Source organism: Oncorhynchus tshawytscha, linkage group LG02 (genome assembly GCF_018296145.1).
Source record: "Oncorhynchus tshawytscha isolate Ot180627B linkage group LG02, Otsh_v2.0, whole genome shotgun sequence".
NCBI classification, from domain to species: Eukaryota; Metazoa; Chordata; class Actinopteri; order Salmoniformes; family Salmonidae; genus Oncorhynchus; species Oncorhynchus tshawytscha.
The window spans coordinates 32,488,610-32,504,922 of record NC_056430.1 but is presented as its reverse complement, the minus strand read 5'-3'; the positions used below and the strand labels follow the sequence as shown (position 1 = coordinate 32,504,922).

The following is a 16,313-nucleotide window of genomic DNA, read 5'->3' as shown; positions in this document are numbered from 1 at the left end:
CAGTAGGGGGCAGTATGTCACATCTTCACCTTTGTAATGGAAAAGGGCGTTTTCTCAACCTGGAAATACTTGCACTGGAAGGGTCATTTCTCACATTTTCTAACATGGCGGTGAATCTGACAGAGCTTTCTCTTCCTCAGTTGGAGGGACTAAAGACTCAACTTGAGCAGGTAACACGGCGATATTGACTCTTTCTAGTCGTAGTTGAAATGTAACCTCAAGCTGGGGACATTTTCTATTATCCCAAGTGTTTCCTTGTCCCAGCCCAGCTGATTAGCTTGCTAGCCAGCCAGTCATGCCATCTGAGTTACGTTAGCGGTTCCATATGTAGCTTTTTTTGTCGTGCTTAATTTACTTACCTACTGCAGTGCTTAATTTGAGCAGGATCCGGCATCTCTCCGTTTTGTACCTCTCACTTTTTGCAATGTAAGAATTATAATGCGATCAAAGTTAATTCGAGTACGTTATTTGTTCATTATCCTGCACCAACAAAAAAACGTAATGTGAAAAGTACAATTTCAGCTCGGGCCTAATATTCTAAGAATTGATTCGGTTTGGGCCGGCCCCGGTTTCTGGTTTGCGCAACATTGTACAGCCAACACGTGGCTGTAACTCATAACTAGAGTTATATTTTTTGTTGTTGTATATGTGTATATATATATCTGCACTGATGGACATGAGTTGCAGCCTGCAACTCATCTCTCCAGCTTTGCACTTCATTTACAGTGCAATCGGAAAGTATTCAGACCCCGTTGAATGTTTTCACATTACACGTTACAGCCTTACTATAAAATGGATCAAATTAAAGCTAACTCGATCTACACACAATACCCCATAATAACAATGCGAAAAAGTTGAGAAAAAATAGATACCTTATTTAAATAAAGCTTTCAGACCCTTTGCAAACTCAGGTGCATCCTATTTCCATTGATCATCCTTGAGCTGTTTCTACAACTTGGAGTCCACATGTGGGATATTCAATTCATTGGCCATGATTCGGAAAGGCACACTGGTCTATATAGGGTCCCACAGTTGACTGTGCATGTTAGCGCAAAAACCAAGCCATGAGGATGAAGGAATTGTCCATAGAGCTCCAACAAAGGATTGTGTCACGGCACAGATCTGGGGAAGGGTACCAAAACATTTCAACATTGATGGTCCCCAAGAACACAGTGCCTCCATCATTCTTAAATGGAAGAAGTTTGGAACCACCAAGACTTCCTGGAGCTGGCCAAACTGAGCAATTGGGGGAGATGGGCCTTAAGAACCCAATGCACACTCATCTGGTCTGATAAAACCAAGATTGAACTCTGGCCTGGATGCCAATTGTGACATCTGGCAGAAACCTGGAACCATCCCTACGTGAAGCATGGCGGTGGCAGCATAATTCTGTGGGGATGTTTTTCAGCAGCAGGGATTGGGAGACTAGTCAGGATTGAGGGAAAGATGAACAGAGCAAAGTACAGAGATCCTTGATGAAAACCTGCTCAGGAACTTAGTCTGGAGCGAAGGTTCACCTTCCAACAGAACAACGACCCTAAGCACACAGCCAAGTCACGCGGGGGTGGCTTCGGGACAAGTCTCTGAATGTCCTTGAGTGGCCCAGCCAGAGACTTGAATCCAATCATATACATGTAAGCCAAGCTTGTAGCATCATACTTGAGTCTGTAATCGCTGCCAAAGGTGCATCAACAAAGTACTGAGTAAAGGGTCTGAATACTTATCTAAATGTTTTCAGTTTTTTTCTATTTTTATACATTTGCACACATTTCTAGAAACCTGTTTTTGCTTCGTCGTTATGGGTTATTGTGTGTAGATGAGTGGGGGGAAAAAACTATTGAATCAATTTTCGAATAAGGCTGTAATGTAACATAATGTGGAAAAAGTTAAGGGGCCTGAATACTTTGCGTATGCACTGTATTTTCTTATAGAATCATTCCCGCGCAAAGAGTCCTGGAGGAGCTGCAACACCCTTGATTAATTGAAATACATTTGCCAAAGTTACAGGCTACTGCTGTGTTCATAAATAAAATTATTCAGAAAGCCTACTATACCCTGAAGGCCTATAATTTAGCCACAAAGGATTAATAGCTTCTTTAAAAAAAAATAGCCTAGTTGTGAATTGTAGCCCAATAACAAGGGACATTGTGGCAAATCTGTCAGTGGAAAAAAAAATAATGTATACAAAACAGGCATTTCGCAGTATTTCAAATACAATCGAAGGGGAAAAGGTTGGAGAGTAAATGGCTCCTGCAGAAAAAAGAAGACCATCTATGTTGTAGGCTAACAAAATATTTGATCAACTTCCAAATATTGTTTTACAAAAGAGGGAGGCTTTTGGCAAAAAGGTATCGGCCATCACCAGCAAGTGAGCTGCTCATCATTGGGCGAGTCAGTGAAACTGGAAAGCATTTTTACGACTAATTTCCTCCTTACATCGTAGCCTACAATATGTCTCCACACACCTAGACCAAGGTTATTGATGGATTCAAGACACGGTAGTTTTTATTAATCTAATTTTGTCAGTGTCAAAGTAGCCTGCCATTTCAATTATTTGTGTGGTATTAAAAAATATTATACCAAAGTCTCCAGTCATGTAAAATGACGAAGAATTGCTTGAAATGCGTTTATAAAAAGGTGAGATTTTTCCTGGACCCTAGGCTAATAAAAATGTTCCCAATGTGTGTAAATCTGTAAGTGCCTCGACTTTTTTATTTTTATTTTTTTATTTCACCTTTATTTAACCAGGTAGGCCAGTTGAGAACAAGTTCTCATTTGCAACTGCGACCTGGCCAAGATAAAGCATAGCAGTGTGAGCAGACAACACAGAGTTACACATGGAATAAACAATTAACAAGTCAATAACACAGTAGAAAACAAAGGGGGGAGTCTATATACAATGTGTGCAAAAGGCATGAGGAGGTAGGCGAATAATTACAATTTTGCAGATTAACACTGGAGTGATAAATGATCAGATGGTCATGTACAGGTAGAGATATTGGTGTGCAAAAGAGCAAGTAAATAAATAAAAACAGTATGGGGATGAGGTAGGTGAAAATGGGTGGGCTATTTACCAATAGACTATGTACAGCAGCAGCGATCGGTTAGCTGCTCAGATAGCTGATGTTTGAAGTTGGTGAGGGAGATAAAAGTCTCCAACTTCAGCGATTTTTGCAATTCGTTCCAGTCACAGGCAGCAGAGTACTGGAACGAAAGGCGGCCAAATGAGGTGTTGGCTTTAGGGATGATCAGTGAGATACACCTGCTGGAGCGCGTGCTACGGATGGGTGTTGCCATCGTGACCAGTGAACTGAGATAAGGCGGAGCTTTACCTAGCATGGACTTGTAGATGACCTGGAGCCAGTGGGTCTGGCGACGAATATGTAACGAGGGCCAGCCGACTAGAGCATACAGGTCGCAGTGGTGGGTGGTATAAGGTGCTTTAGTGACAAAACGGATGGCACTGTGATAGACTGCATCCAGTTTGCTGAGTAGAGTGTTGGAAGCCATTTTGTAGATGACATCGCCGAAGTCGAGGATCGGAAGGATAGTCAGTTTTACTAGGGTAAGCTTGGCGGCGTGAGTGAAGGAGGCTTTGTTGCGGAATAGAAAGCCGACTCTTGATTTGATTTTCGATTGGAGATGTTTGATATGAGTCTGGAAGGAGAGTTTGCAGTCTAGCCAGACACCTAGGTACTTATAGATGTCCACATATTCAAGGTCGGAACCATCCAGGGTGGTGATGCTAGTCGGGCATGCGGGTGCAGGCAGCGATCGGTTGAAAAGCATGCATTTGGTTTTACTAGCGTTTAAGAGCAGTTGGAGGCCACAGAAGGAGTGTTGTATGGCATTGAAGCTTGTTTGGAGGTTAGATAGCACAGTGTCCAATGACGGGCCGAAAGTATATAGAATGGTGTCGTCTGCGTAGAGGTGGATCAGGGAATCGCCCGCAGCAAGAGCAACATCATTGATATATACAGAGAAAAGAGTCGGCCCGAGAATTGAACCCTGTGGCACCCCCATAGAGACTGCCAGAGGACCGGACAGCATGCCCTCCGATTTGACACACTGAACTCTGTCTGCAAAGTAATTGGTGAACCAGGCAAGGCAGTCATCCGAAAAACCGAGGCTACTGAGTCTGCCGATAAGAATATGGTGATTGACAGAGTCGAAAGCCTTGGCAAGGTCAATGAAGACGGCTGCACAGTACTGTCTTTTATCGATGGCGGTTATGATATCGTTTAGTACCTTGAGTGTTGCTGAGGTGCACCCGTGACCGGCTCGGAAACCAGATTGCACAGCGGAGAAGGTACGGTGGGATTCGAGATGGTCAGTGACCTGTTTGTTGACTTTGCTTTCGAAGACCTTAGATAGGCAGGGCAGGATGGATATAGGTCTGTAACAGTTTGGGTCCAGGGTGTCTCCCCCTTTGAAGAGGGGGATGACTGCGGCAGCTTTCCAATCCTTGGGGATCTCAGACGATATGAAAGAGAGGTTGAACAGGCTGGTAATAGGGGTTGCGACAATGGCAGCGGAAAGTTTCAGAAATAGGGGGTCCAGATTGTCAAGCCCAGCTGATTTGTACGGGTCCAGGTTTTGCAGCTCTTTCAGAACATCTGCTATCTGGATTTGGGTAAAGGAGAACCTGGAGAGGCTTGGGCGAGGAGCTGCCGGGGGCAGAGCTGTTGGCCGAGGTTGGAGTAGCCAGGCGGAAGGCATGGCCAGCCGTTGAGAAATGCTTATTGAAGTTTTCGATAATCATGGATTTATCGGTGGTGACCGTGTTACCTAGCCTCAGTGCAGTGGTCAGCTGGGAGGAGGTGCTCTTGTTCTCCATGGACTTCACAGTGTCCCAGAACTTTTTGGAGTTGGAGCTACAGGATGCAAACTTCTGCCTGAAGAAGCTGGCCTTAGCTTTCCTGACTGACTGCGTGTATTGGTTCCGGACTTCCCTGAACAGTTGCATATCCCGGGGACTATTCGATGCTATTGCAGTCCGCCACAGGATGTTTTTGTGCTGGTCGAGGGCAGTCAGGTCTGGGGTGAACCAAGGACTGTATCTGTTCTTAGTTCTGCATTTTTGAACGGAGCATGCTTATCTAAAATGGTAAGGAAGTTACTTTTAAAGAATGACCAGGCATCCTCAACTGACGGGATGAGGTCAATGTCCTTCCAGGATACCCGGGCCAGGTCGATTAGAAAGGCCTGCTCACAGAAGTGTTTTAGGGAGCGTTTGACAGTGATGAGGGGTGGTCGTTTGACTGCGGCTCCGTAGCGGATACAGGCAATGAGGCAGTGATCGCTGAGATCCTGGTTGAAGACAGCGGAGGTGTATTTGGAGGGCCAGTTGGTCAGGATGATGTCTATGAGGGTGCCCTTGTTTACAGAGTTAGGGTTGTACCTGGTGGGTTCCTTGATGATTTGTGTGAGATTGAGGGCATCTAGCTTAGATTGTAGGACTGGCGGGGTGTTAAGCATATCCCAGTTTAGGTCACCTAACAGAACAAACTCTGAGGCTAGATGGGGGGCGATCAATTCACAAATGGTGTCCAGGGCACAGCTGGGAGCTGAGGGGGTCGGTAGCAGGCGGAAACAGTGAGAGACTTATTTCTGGAGAGAGTAATTTTCAAAATTAGTAGTTCGAACTGTTTGGGTATGGACCTGGAAAGTATGACATTACTTTACAGGCTATCTCTGCAGTAGACTGCAACTCCTCCCCTTTAGCAGTTCTATCTTGACGGAAGATGTTATAGTTGGGTATGGAAATCTCTGAATTTTGGTGGCCTTCCTGAGCCAGGATTCAGACACAGCAAGGACATCAGGGTTAGCAGAGTGTGCTAGAGCAGTGAGTAAAACAAACTTAGGGAGGAGGCTTCTGATGTTGACATGCATGAAACCAAGGCTTTTCGATCACAGAAGTCAACAAATGAGGGTGCCTGGGGACATGCAGGGCCTGGGTTTACCTCCACATCACCCGCGGAACAGAGAAGGAGTAGTATGAGGGTGCGGCTAAAGGCTATCAAAACTGGTCGCCTAGAGCGTTGGGGACAGAGAATAAGAGGAGCAGGTTTCTGGGCATGGTAGAATATATTCAGGGCATAATGCGCAGACAGGGGTATGGTGGGGTGCGGGTACAGCGGGGGTAAGACCAGGCACTGGGTGATGATGAGAGAGGTTGTGTCTCTGGACATGCTGGTTGTAATGGGTGAGGTCACCGCATGTGTGGGAGGTGGGACAAAGGAGTTATCAGGGGTATGAAGAGTGCTCTATGCCACAACGCAAATGTGATGATATGCATGCAATGCTTTATTATAAAGGTCCTTTTTTTTGTGCTTTCCGGTACCTCAGAACTCCCCCAGGTCACCCCCCTCTCTCGCTCACTTTTTGTTCCGGTACATCTCGATTTACAAATTAAGCACTGCCTACTAGAAAATACTAGTCTGCCTGGTCTTATGTAGTGCCTGCCACATTTTACGAGAAGTGTTCATAATGTAAATAAGTTGTCTCCATTTATTGCCAGCATGCTTGCTACCCTGGTAGCCAGTTTGCAGCACAACGCTTGCTAATAATAATGTTTTGGAACGCTGTCAACTAGTGTCCATTCATTAGGAAACAAACTTAGCATGATCTCAGCTTCCACATTCAGTTTATTTCAGGCCAGTATTCGTATAAGCATTCAATGCAATATATTTGGGCCAGGCGTACTTAGTTCATCAATGGTCATTAATGAAATTACTGCAAAGAATGTGTCTGTCTGATAAGTTGGATCATCAACTGGTTCTTCCATGTTTTGCAGGAGACAGAGTTTTTGACCTCTTCTATAGGTCAGCTCAAAGTTGTCCAGACGAAATATGTAGAAGCTAAGGACAGTTTAAGTGTCCTCAACAAAAACAATGCAGGTGAGCTGCTCAAACTACCTTGGTTTGTAATGGACTTTTTTGTAACTTTATATGCATTCTATGCTTTTGTTTTCTATGGAAGCTTTTATGGATACAAAAATCAATTGATTGAAATGATCTTTGCAGATCTCACTCCACATTAGTGTTTGAAAGTATGATACACTTAAATTGTTAACTTACATTTTACCTTTTTTCTGGTCCTCCTTTTAGGAAAAGAATTGCTGGTGCCCCTCACAAGCTCTGTATCCTTATGTTACTGATCGGCGATGCCAAAAAACAAGGGTTTCATTAGACTTTTTCATTACTCTACAAACATACCAGGAAATACATTCTCACATTCAACATACTTGAGGACTAATTTGAGATTGATTGAAAGTGCATTGTTAAATACAGTTTTGAATGTAAATGGGACCACAGCACCTTCTCTGCCTTTATATTGTTGCAACCTTAACCCAGTGTTTCTTAATCCTAGTCCTGGGGACCTGAATGTGGTGCATATTTAAGTTTTTTCCTACACACCTGATCCAAATAATAATCTTATTATCAAGCCATTGGTACTGGGTCTGAGTGGAATCGGGTGTATAGTGTATAATTTGCACCCTTTGGTTCCCCAGGACCGGGTTTAAGAAACTGCACTTAACCCAATACCAAGTCCCTCTGTGGCGATGTTTTCCATTAACTGTAAAGCATAGCCACATACATAGAAAAAAAAAACTAAAAGTCCCTCGTCTGTCACAAATGTTGAATAAAATTATATTTGAACTTACTCTGCCCGACTGTCCATGGGGTTGATCCTTCAGTGGGCTGAAATGTTTGTCAAAATATCCACAGGAAAATATTAAACAGACAAGACGAAAGTGCATGCATGCAAACTAACCGAAGTCTTGCAGGTGTTAACATGGTTTTGCTCATGTGCCAGGTGATGGATATTTCAATGGCAGTACCAACACTCTAAAAAGTTGGGTAAATAATAGTTTCCTGTGAAAATTGTATACAATTTGGACCCATTGAAAGACCAACCACACAGACAACCGGTAGAGTAAGTTCAAATGTAATTTTATTCAACATTCTGGCTTGTAAAGAACTTTGACTGTATACCATGAATTGGTATCACAGTCTGACTTTTCTTAGGAAACCCAAAACCAAACGACCACGTTGAGATGTTTGGGACCTCTTGGTGTAACAGTGAAGGTGTTGGCTTGACAGTCGCTGGAACCAGGTCCCGTTCGTGGCTACGCTCCGAATTCACTACATTTGTGTCAGAAGTGGGATGGTGCCTGTGGGGCCACTGGGGAGACGTGTATACATGAGGGACTTGGTATAGAGAAGTGTGGGGACATGCTCTCCCGAAGTTTGGGGGTAGTGTAGCGACCTTAACCCAACACTTAGTGACCTCGTCAAGAGGTTTCGATTTCTTGACATAGCTGTTAAGGTGTTGGCTTGACAGTTTCTGGACCAGTGTTCGAGTCTTTGGGGGGACTACCCCCAGAATTCGCTATAATATCTTCAGTATGCTTTAATTTAATAGTATTTTTGTTGAAGTTTCCTGTTGTGTTTTTTAACATCACTTGCTATTAGATGTACGTCCCTGGAACACTTAATGACGTGGAACATGTCTTAGTGGATGTGGGGACTGGATACTACGTTGAAAAGGTGGGCAGAAAAGTAATTGATAATATCCTTCATTGTACAGTCAACTCATGATTTGCTCTTTGGGTAAGTACCAGTCCCAATTCAATTTGTTTCCATTTAATTGCTCTGTCTGGGCAAGCTTATCTTCCAACTTAGTGTATGCTGACATGTACCAGCCCTTTGCATTTATCAGGGTTGTGTTCATGAAGGCACACCATTTTCTTGTTTTTTAAATTCACGGATAGTCAGGGGCACACCAACACTTAGACATAATTTTAAAATGAAGCATTTGTGTTTAGCGAGTCCACTAGATCAGAGGCAGTAGGGATGACCAGGGATGTTATCTTGATAAGTGTGTGAATTGGATCCTTGTCCTGCTAAGCATTCAAAATATAAAGAGTACTTTTGATGTCATGGAAAATGTATGGAGTAAAAAGTACATTCTTTTCTTTAGGAATGTAGTGAAGTAAAAGTTGTCAAATAGTAAAGTACAGATGCCAAAAAACTACTTAAGTAGTATTTTTACTTAAGTATTTAACACCACTAAGTACATTTTAATTGCATGTTAGTACAAATATTTGGAAATCTGAGTTTGAGCCTCATTTGAACTATCTCTGCAGAATGTCAATGATACAAAGGAGTTTTTCAAGCGCAAAATAGACTTCCTCACCAAGCAGATAGAGAAGATTCAGCCGGCTCTGCAGGAGAAATATGGCATGAAACAAGGTAACGCACACAAAAGTTTGTATTATATTAAGTATTTATGTTAAATGCAATAAAACCTCACTTGTATAGTTTATGTTGGTCATTCCTTCCTGTCTTTGTTCTGTTTTCTAGCTGTGATTGAGGTGATGAACATTAAGATCCAACAGCTTCAGAGTCAACAGGCGTCACAGTCGGGGACCACCAAAGCCTAACCAGTTGAAGATGGGGCTTACACCAGTCTGCTTTGGTTCTTCATGATTGGGGGGGGGTTGAGTTACTGAAAACAAATTCTGCATGAACTGTTAATGGGTTGAGCCAAGATAAAACTAGGCGAAAGACAAAAATGTACTCTACAAGCAGAACCTAAATTTGTGCTGCCAACACTACAATGGTGAAAGGCAGCCAATGTTAATGTTGTAACAAACTCTCCTGGAAAATGTGAGTCTTTATTTTTGATTCAGTTTATGTTCATTAGCCGGGTTGCAGAAATATAACTGAAATGTAGGTATTTATTTGTGTACCTTATGTTCTGTGTAGCAGTTTTTGATGCTTGTGTTGCTATAGCAATAGTTAATTTGAATAATAAAATAGGCTCCTCTGGTCATTGTCTCAGATTATAATTTCTGTTGACATGAAGTCTGCAACAAATATTTTGAATGGAGAAAAACATTTGTGGCCTCCTATATTACGCGTGTCTTTCAGATTTTGCTCAATGACTATGGTTCACTGAAACACAGTGCTTATCGCGAGGTGCGGGTGACCTGCGGAGTTCTGAGGTACCTGAACGCATTAGCTTCTTTTTTTAAAAACCTTTATTATAAAGCATTGAATATATATCATCGCATTTGCGTTGTGGCATAGAGCAGTAAAGAGGCACTTTCAGAATTTACACACATTGTGGCCGAAAATTGTAGCCTGGGGTCAGAGGAAAATCTTGGCTTTTATAAACTAATTTCATGCAATTCTACGTCATTTTACATGAATGAAGGTTTTGGTGTATTTTAATTTTTTTAAACATCACACAAATAATTGAAATGGCAGGCTACTTTTGACACTGAGAATCTGAGATCAATAAAAACGACCTTGTCTTGAATCCATCAATAGCCTAGGTGTGAGGAGACATATTTTAGGCTACGGTGGAAATTATAGTCCTAAAAATGATTTCCAGTTTCACTGACTCGCCCAATGATGCGCAGCTCACCCGCTGGTGATGGCCGATAGACTTTTGGCACAAATGTATCTCTTGTAAAACAATATTTGGCAGTTGATCGAATATTTTGGTAGCTTACAGAGATGAGGGTTGCAGGCTCATGTCCATCTGAGCGGGTAAGAGACATTTTTTATGATATCTCTCATTCTGCTGTGAGAGATACTGGCGCGCTTCTCACACAGCCACCACCAAAGGTTACAATGTTGCGCTAACCATAAACCCGGGCCAGCCCAACCCAAGCAACTTTTAGAATATCAGGCCCGGGCTGAAAATCTACTTTTTCACATTACGTTTTTTTGTGGGTGCAGGATAATTAACGAGGAAGCAACGCGAATTAACTTTGATCGCTTTTATTATAATTTTTACATTGCAAAAAGTTACAATTATTTTTCATGCCTCGAGAGGTACCGGATAGGGTGTGTAATTTAACAATAGGTTCTAGAACAAAACAGTCCAAAAACAGAGGTGCTGGATCCAGTTCCGGCATGATCCTGCTCAAATTAAGCAGTATACACCTCAGTGGAGGTTTTGGCATACCATGGGATTGTTGTATGGTCGTTTTTTAAATGCATTTGATTATTTTTCATTTTAGGATTTGAGCAAATAGTAAAGATACGTTTCATGTTCCAGCAGTGTACTGTAAAATGGAACCTGGTGCGCGTTCTGCAAGACACACCGTTTTAGAACGTTCAGATGGAAATAGGCTATGTAGAACAAACATGCCTCTGACGTCGATTAATAACGAATCACATTCGGCTCTATTCGTGGTTTTATCTGAAACGTTTCGTAACTGAACGTTGCCCTGGAAGCGGAAGTGTGCGGTCCACGTGGTGCGATGTGCTGTTTTTGAGTTCATTCATTTCTGGCATGAACAATGGAACAATGAAAAATAATATAATTCAAGACTAGAAGTTAAAAACCTAGTCTAACCTAAATCAGTTAGCTAGTTTATTAGTCCGTGTTTTCTTGACTATCTAGTGTAAAGTGAATACATTTATTGTATAAAATATCAAATAATTTGCATTGCAAACACTTGGGTGAATCTGACTACGCTAGCTTGAGTGAATCTGACTCAGAGTTGCCTGATGAAAAGTACAGTAAATACCAATATGATCAAGGAAAACCGATGGAACATACCCCCAAATGCCCCTGCGTGCATGGAGAAGCATTTGGACTCGGTGCAGTACAGGGCAGGTAAGCAAAGTCACAGCTAGTAAGTGATGCCTGCCTTGTGTGATAACGTAGGTCCCGACACTTGGCATGTAGAAAGATCTAGCTAGATACCGCAGCACGTGGTGGTGTCGCGGGAATACTGTTGTATAAACCAGATATTCGATGGCTTATCACATACGTTTGAGTATCTATGGAGCTTGCATCATTAACAGCAACAATGACTGCCCCTGGCCCTAGCCTGATAGATAGGTAGCTGCTAAAACGAACTTGTCACTTCGAAGATATGTCGCCTGTGTCCTTTAGCTAGCTATCTGGCTAACCACCTAAAGTATAATTTAACAATTGGAGCTAGCTATGCGTTGATTGTAAAATGACCTGTCAAAAGACACACCATGGCGTTAAGCAAGTTAAAATGGTAGATTCCCTAAAAAGAGAAGAGCAAGCTAGCTAACTTGGCTACAACTGTCAATTAAGACGTCACTGGCATCCAGGCTACAGGCCGTGTTTCTGCAGGGACCAAAAAACGTTATTTTCTGGGACCCAATCATATGGCACTTTCACACAAGACCTCAGATGATTCAGCTATTGACATTTCTCTATTTTCTTCCCCTAGATGGCACCCTGTTGCTGGGGGCCTCCAGTCTGACGGGCAGATGCTGGCTTGGTTCCATCTGGGTCTACAGTGACCCCAAGCAGTCTCCCAACGAGGGCTTCTGCAAGGCTGGTGTGCAGACAGAGGCTGGAGTCACAGAGGCAAAGTGGGTTTCAGAGAGGGGCGTCCTAGTTGCATCTGACTCTGGTAAGTAGGAATGACAGTTATTGTTACTCATGCATATCATATTCAGCTGTAAATATGGCTGTTCAACCACAGAGGGAAATGTATGTTAAAGCACAATGATTACATTTATTTCAGGCCACATTATCACTTAGATTACTTGGTATACAACAGTGTGGGTGCAATGGGGTTTGACTGGTGTCTGGGTGTTGTAGGTGCTATTGAGCTGTGGGAGCTAGCTGAGGATGAGAGTCTGCTGGTGAATCGGTTCACTAAACTCGAACATGATCACATCGTCACCAGCGTGAGCCCTGCTGGGTCAAACCACGCCGTCAGCGGCAGTATGGACTGCCGGTCAGTGGGGGGCATTCTTTGATTGTGTTTGTGTGTGTCACGCACATCTTGTATTTTGGATATGACATATAACAGACCCTAGGCCCTCAGTGTGACCAGCCTGGCTTTGAGTCTGTTTTAACAGCTGCAGGTTATGGAGTGTTTTGCAGCCTAGTATACGTTTCCTGGTAAAGATTTAATATAATTTTGTATGCTGTGAACGGCCTATGTTTTGCTCAGTTCTTTCTCTTTTCTTCATGCTGCAGAATCAAAGTCTGGGACCTTAGTCAGGGGGAAGTGGTCAGCACGTATAACGGTAAGGAAACTCTACATCTTTATATCGCTGTATCTTGAGCTGCACAGTGACTCCACTTTTAAAAAGTGTCAGTTACCATGTTTCTCATGTTTTATATAGCCTGTCTAGTTAATCGTTTGTCCAAATAATTGCAGAAGGTTTTGTAAATAAAACAAGTTTCTATTGGACAAATTCAGGTAGGTCCCTAGGTTCCATTTTCCTCCGTTTTAAGAAATGTTTTGCTACAGAATCTGTATACTTCATACGTTCCTGATCTGTCTCATGTTCCACAGCTCACTCTAAGCCAGTCACTTGTGTGTCCTGCAATCCATCCGATGACTCCCTCTTCCTCTCATGTGGCCAGGTAAGAGCCAAGACTGATTGGAGGGTTGTCTGTTTAAATCACTTGTTCCGATTGGAATGATGTGTGGCTTATATATTGTGTGCTGTGCTATACGAAAGCTAGATACAGTAGTAGGTTGTAAACTTACTGTACAATGGAGAACCTAGTAACAGTATGAAACTGTTAGTACACAGTCTCTCATTTCTCCATTCCCCTTCCCTCAGGATGGCCGTCTGTTGCTTTGGGACAGGAGGAAACCCACCAAACCAGCTTCTAGATTAGGTGAGTAGAACCAGTCTGAACTGCACAGCCAGCGAGGCAGCAGGGTTTTTCTGAGCCAAGATGCGTGGACTATTCAGTTGCCAGTTGATTGACACCTGTGATGTTAATCTTGGCTTGTCAGTGGGTCTTGTAGTTTTTCAGTATTGGCTAAGGAGTGTCGTTTTTAAGGCTGCCTTTGATTCTGTTGTCGAAGTGTACGTCCACGAGTAAAGCAATATTATACAATTCAATTTTGATATCCGCATGTCAGGTCACTGCAGTAGAAACTCACACTAACATGTCCTTGATAATCAATGAGGCTTGTTTCTATATTTCCTAAGCAACTTTTCCAGCAATCCTCGTAATTTTAATAAAGCTGTGTTAGGACAATAATTGTGTACATTTTGTAAACATCCACACCTCAAAAGTTTCCTGACTTCTGCAGCACACCAGAGTACCCATTCACTCTGTTCAAAGTACACATTCAGTGCATGTGAATAGTCTATTTTTGAAAGCATGTACATAGTCAGGTGTGGACAACCATGTTGTTCAGTCAGTGCATGTTGCTCTGCTAGGTGCTTTCCCAGCTAACTTTGGAGATTTGATCTTGTCTCAGAGGTAGAGCCCAGCTGTTGCCCTACCTCAGTGGCCTGGCATCCCCACCACAGGACCACAATTGCCTACGGTAAGGACTAGCACTACATTTACCGTAATGCATAGTGGTCCAACCACGTCATTGTTCTAAAAGATCAATCTTCCAGGCTTCAATGATCGATATTTGTTGACGATTGTGTTGGGTCAGGTGACGAGCTAGGACGCGTGACTCTGAAAGACTTTCAGGGCACAGAGCCTGCCCAGACGCAGAGCACCCACAGCCGTAGGGTCTCCAGCCTAGCCTTCTCCTCACACAGGTAAGCACCAGCTCACCTCACACACATCCATAGCAGTAAGTGGTTTGTCAGACTGGGCTAACACAATGATCTCTTACCTTCTACCACAGTGCCCCCTTGCTAGCCTCCATCAGTGATGACTGTTCTGTTGCTGTGATGAACTCGGAGCTTAAGGAAACGTGAGTCCCAATATCTATGGGCTTTTGTTCACAATCTCTCACTAGCTGATCCTTTTGGCTTGTCAACTCAGCCTTATTAAATTAAAATAGTACATCATTCACCACTTAATAAGGTGGCTTTGCTCTTCCTGTCCAGGTTGAGAGACAGGAGGCACCAGGACTTTGTTCGGGGTGTCTGCTGGGCCCCTGGTGGTTCTGACACACTGACCACCGTGGGCTGGGACCACCAGGTCCTCCACCACATCACGGGACAGGATGGACCGGCCACTGGTGACTCCACGTCCCCACCGTAGACCCACCACCCAGCCTGGGATAGGGGAAAGGTGGTGGTGGAAGTATGGTGTTTTGTAGAGGGGGGATTTGATGGGTTGGCATGAGGGTAGAAGTTGTCAATACCCGCCACACTGGAACAGAGAACAGGGCAGTGTACTGATGGTTTCCCCCAATCCTAGTCTCAAAGTACCCATGTTCATGCAGGTTTTCTTTCCAACGGATTTATAAATCAATTCTGTGTTAAGGTAGAGTCAGCAATGTACCAAGTCAATCAGGATGTTTTCTGCCACCAACTAAGAGTAAAGCTAAAATATTTCAGCTTTTTTTGTCCTGCAGCTATCACGTTGAGGCAGCAAAGTCTTGTGCTGCAGATTTGCGGTTCATCCTGTTGCTTGTAGCGATGTCATACGCCGAGTCTCAGTTCTAGGTTTATTAGCCACTTGTAGGACATTACCTGTGGTGTGCAGTTGTTTGTTCTTGGGGAAATTAACTAAGTGATGGATTGGGGTAATTATCGTGTGGGTTACTTGAAGACTTGGGTTTGGGAATGCTGCCAAAGGAAATGGGAATCTTTAATCTAATGAACCCATCTGATCACGTTTATAGTCCAACCCCATGTAACCTTTGTTTACCCACCCAGGGTTCTGTATTACGTGGCATGTAAGCCAGTCTGAGAAGTGTGAGCCACTGGCTCTTTGGATAACAAGATTATGTGGGTGAATTGGATTTACTAGTCAATTATACAGTGGCGCATTCTGATATAACTGGTCTGGAATAACCTGGTTCAAGTTGTGACCACACAATCAATGGCATGAGCAATTTGTTTTCCAAATGAATGAGGAATTTATGTACCTTTGAGAAGTCTGTAAATGTTCACTTCAGGGCTTGTTTGGATCAGTGCTTCCATTCCATATTCTCCCTTGTCCTTGGCAGTTTCTTTTGTTTAATGTTCTCATTTCTCTCACATGTGTACCAGAAACAGAAAGCGCTGTCCTTAACGGTTTTCTTCCACACAAAGGTGTTCCTTGGATTGTATGTACAGTACATGTCTGGTGGTGCTTTTTGGAAGTCGGAGGAGTACATCTTAATTGACATAATCAACTTTTTCCATTCTTCAATAAAGTTTGTGTCTGAATACTGTATATTTGCGAGGTGATTTTACTTTTCCAAACGCATGAATCTCACTATACTTTCAGTCTTCAGTAGGAAATTATTCTCAGACAATTTGGTGGAAACAATTCATGACTTTAAAAATAGATTTTATTACATAACCCCAAAAAATAACCAAACAAAGGAGTGGTCTGTGCCCTGGTATATTTGGCATAATTTTATGTTACAAGGAGAA

The 16,313-nt window shown here is 43.0% G+C and overlaps 2 protein-coding genes across 2 annotated transcripts; both read left to right on the top strand.

The window, feature by feature from the left end:
- Positions 1-51: 51 nt before the first annotated feature.
- pfdn5 (prefoldin 5) lies at positions 52-9,838 on the top strand. The gene is made up of 6 exons (XM_024378158.2): positions 52-170; positions 6,797-6,899; positions 7,110-7,141; positions 8,478-8,552; positions 9,152-9,257; positions 9,369-9,838. Exons 1-6 carry the CDS (start codon positions 105-107, stop codon positions 9,446-9,448), a joined length of 462 nt encoding a protein of 153 aa, XP_024233926.1. The 5' UTR covers positions 52-104; the 3' UTR covers positions 9,449-9,838.
- A 1,049-nt stretch (positions 9,839-10,887) lies between these two features.
- On the top strand, positions 10,888-16,110 carry LOC112217685 (methylosome protein 50). Its single transcript, XM_024378150.2, has 10 exons — positions 10,888-11,640; positions 12,233-12,418; positions 12,610-12,748; positions 12,994-13,043; positions 13,316-13,386; positions 13,590-13,647; positions 14,243-14,311; positions 14,429-14,537; positions 14,627-14,695; positions 14,832-16,110. Exons 1-10 carry the CDS (start codon positions 11,532-11,534, stop codon positions 14,986-14,988), a joined length of 1,017 nt encoding a protein of 338 aa, XP_024233918.1. The 5' UTR covers positions 10,888-11,531; the 3' UTR covers positions 14,989-16,110.
- Positions 16,111-16,313: the final 203 nt, after the last annotated feature.

Excerpts from the sequence above, each read along its gene's own strand:
- pfdn5 (XM_024378158.2), top strand. The coding sequence starts at position 105 with ATGGCGGTGAATCTGACAGAGCTTTCTCTTCCTCAGTTGGAGGGACTA. Across the intron at positions 171-6,796 it reads TAAAGACTCAACTTGAGCAG|GAGACAGAGTTTTTGACCTC; the intron begins GTAACACGGCGA and ends CATGTTTTGCAG. Across the intron at positions 6,900-7,109 it reads CCTCAACAAAAACAATGCAG|GAAAAGAATTGCTGGTGCCC; the intron begins GTGAGCTGCTCA and ends TCCTCCTTTTAG.
- LOC112217685 (XM_024378150.2), top strand. The coding sequence starts at position 11,532 with ATGAAAAGTACAGTAAATACCAATATGATCAAGGAAAACCGATGGAAC. Across the intron at positions 11,641-12,232 it reads CTCGGTGCAGTACAGGGCAG|ATGGCACCCTGTTGCTGGGG; the intron begins GTAAGCAAAGTC and ends TTCTTCCCCTAG. Across the intron at positions 12,419-12,609 it reads CCTAGTTGCATCTGACTCTG|GTGCTATTGAGCTGTGGGAG; the intron begins GTAAGTAGGAAT and ends TGGGTGTTGTAG.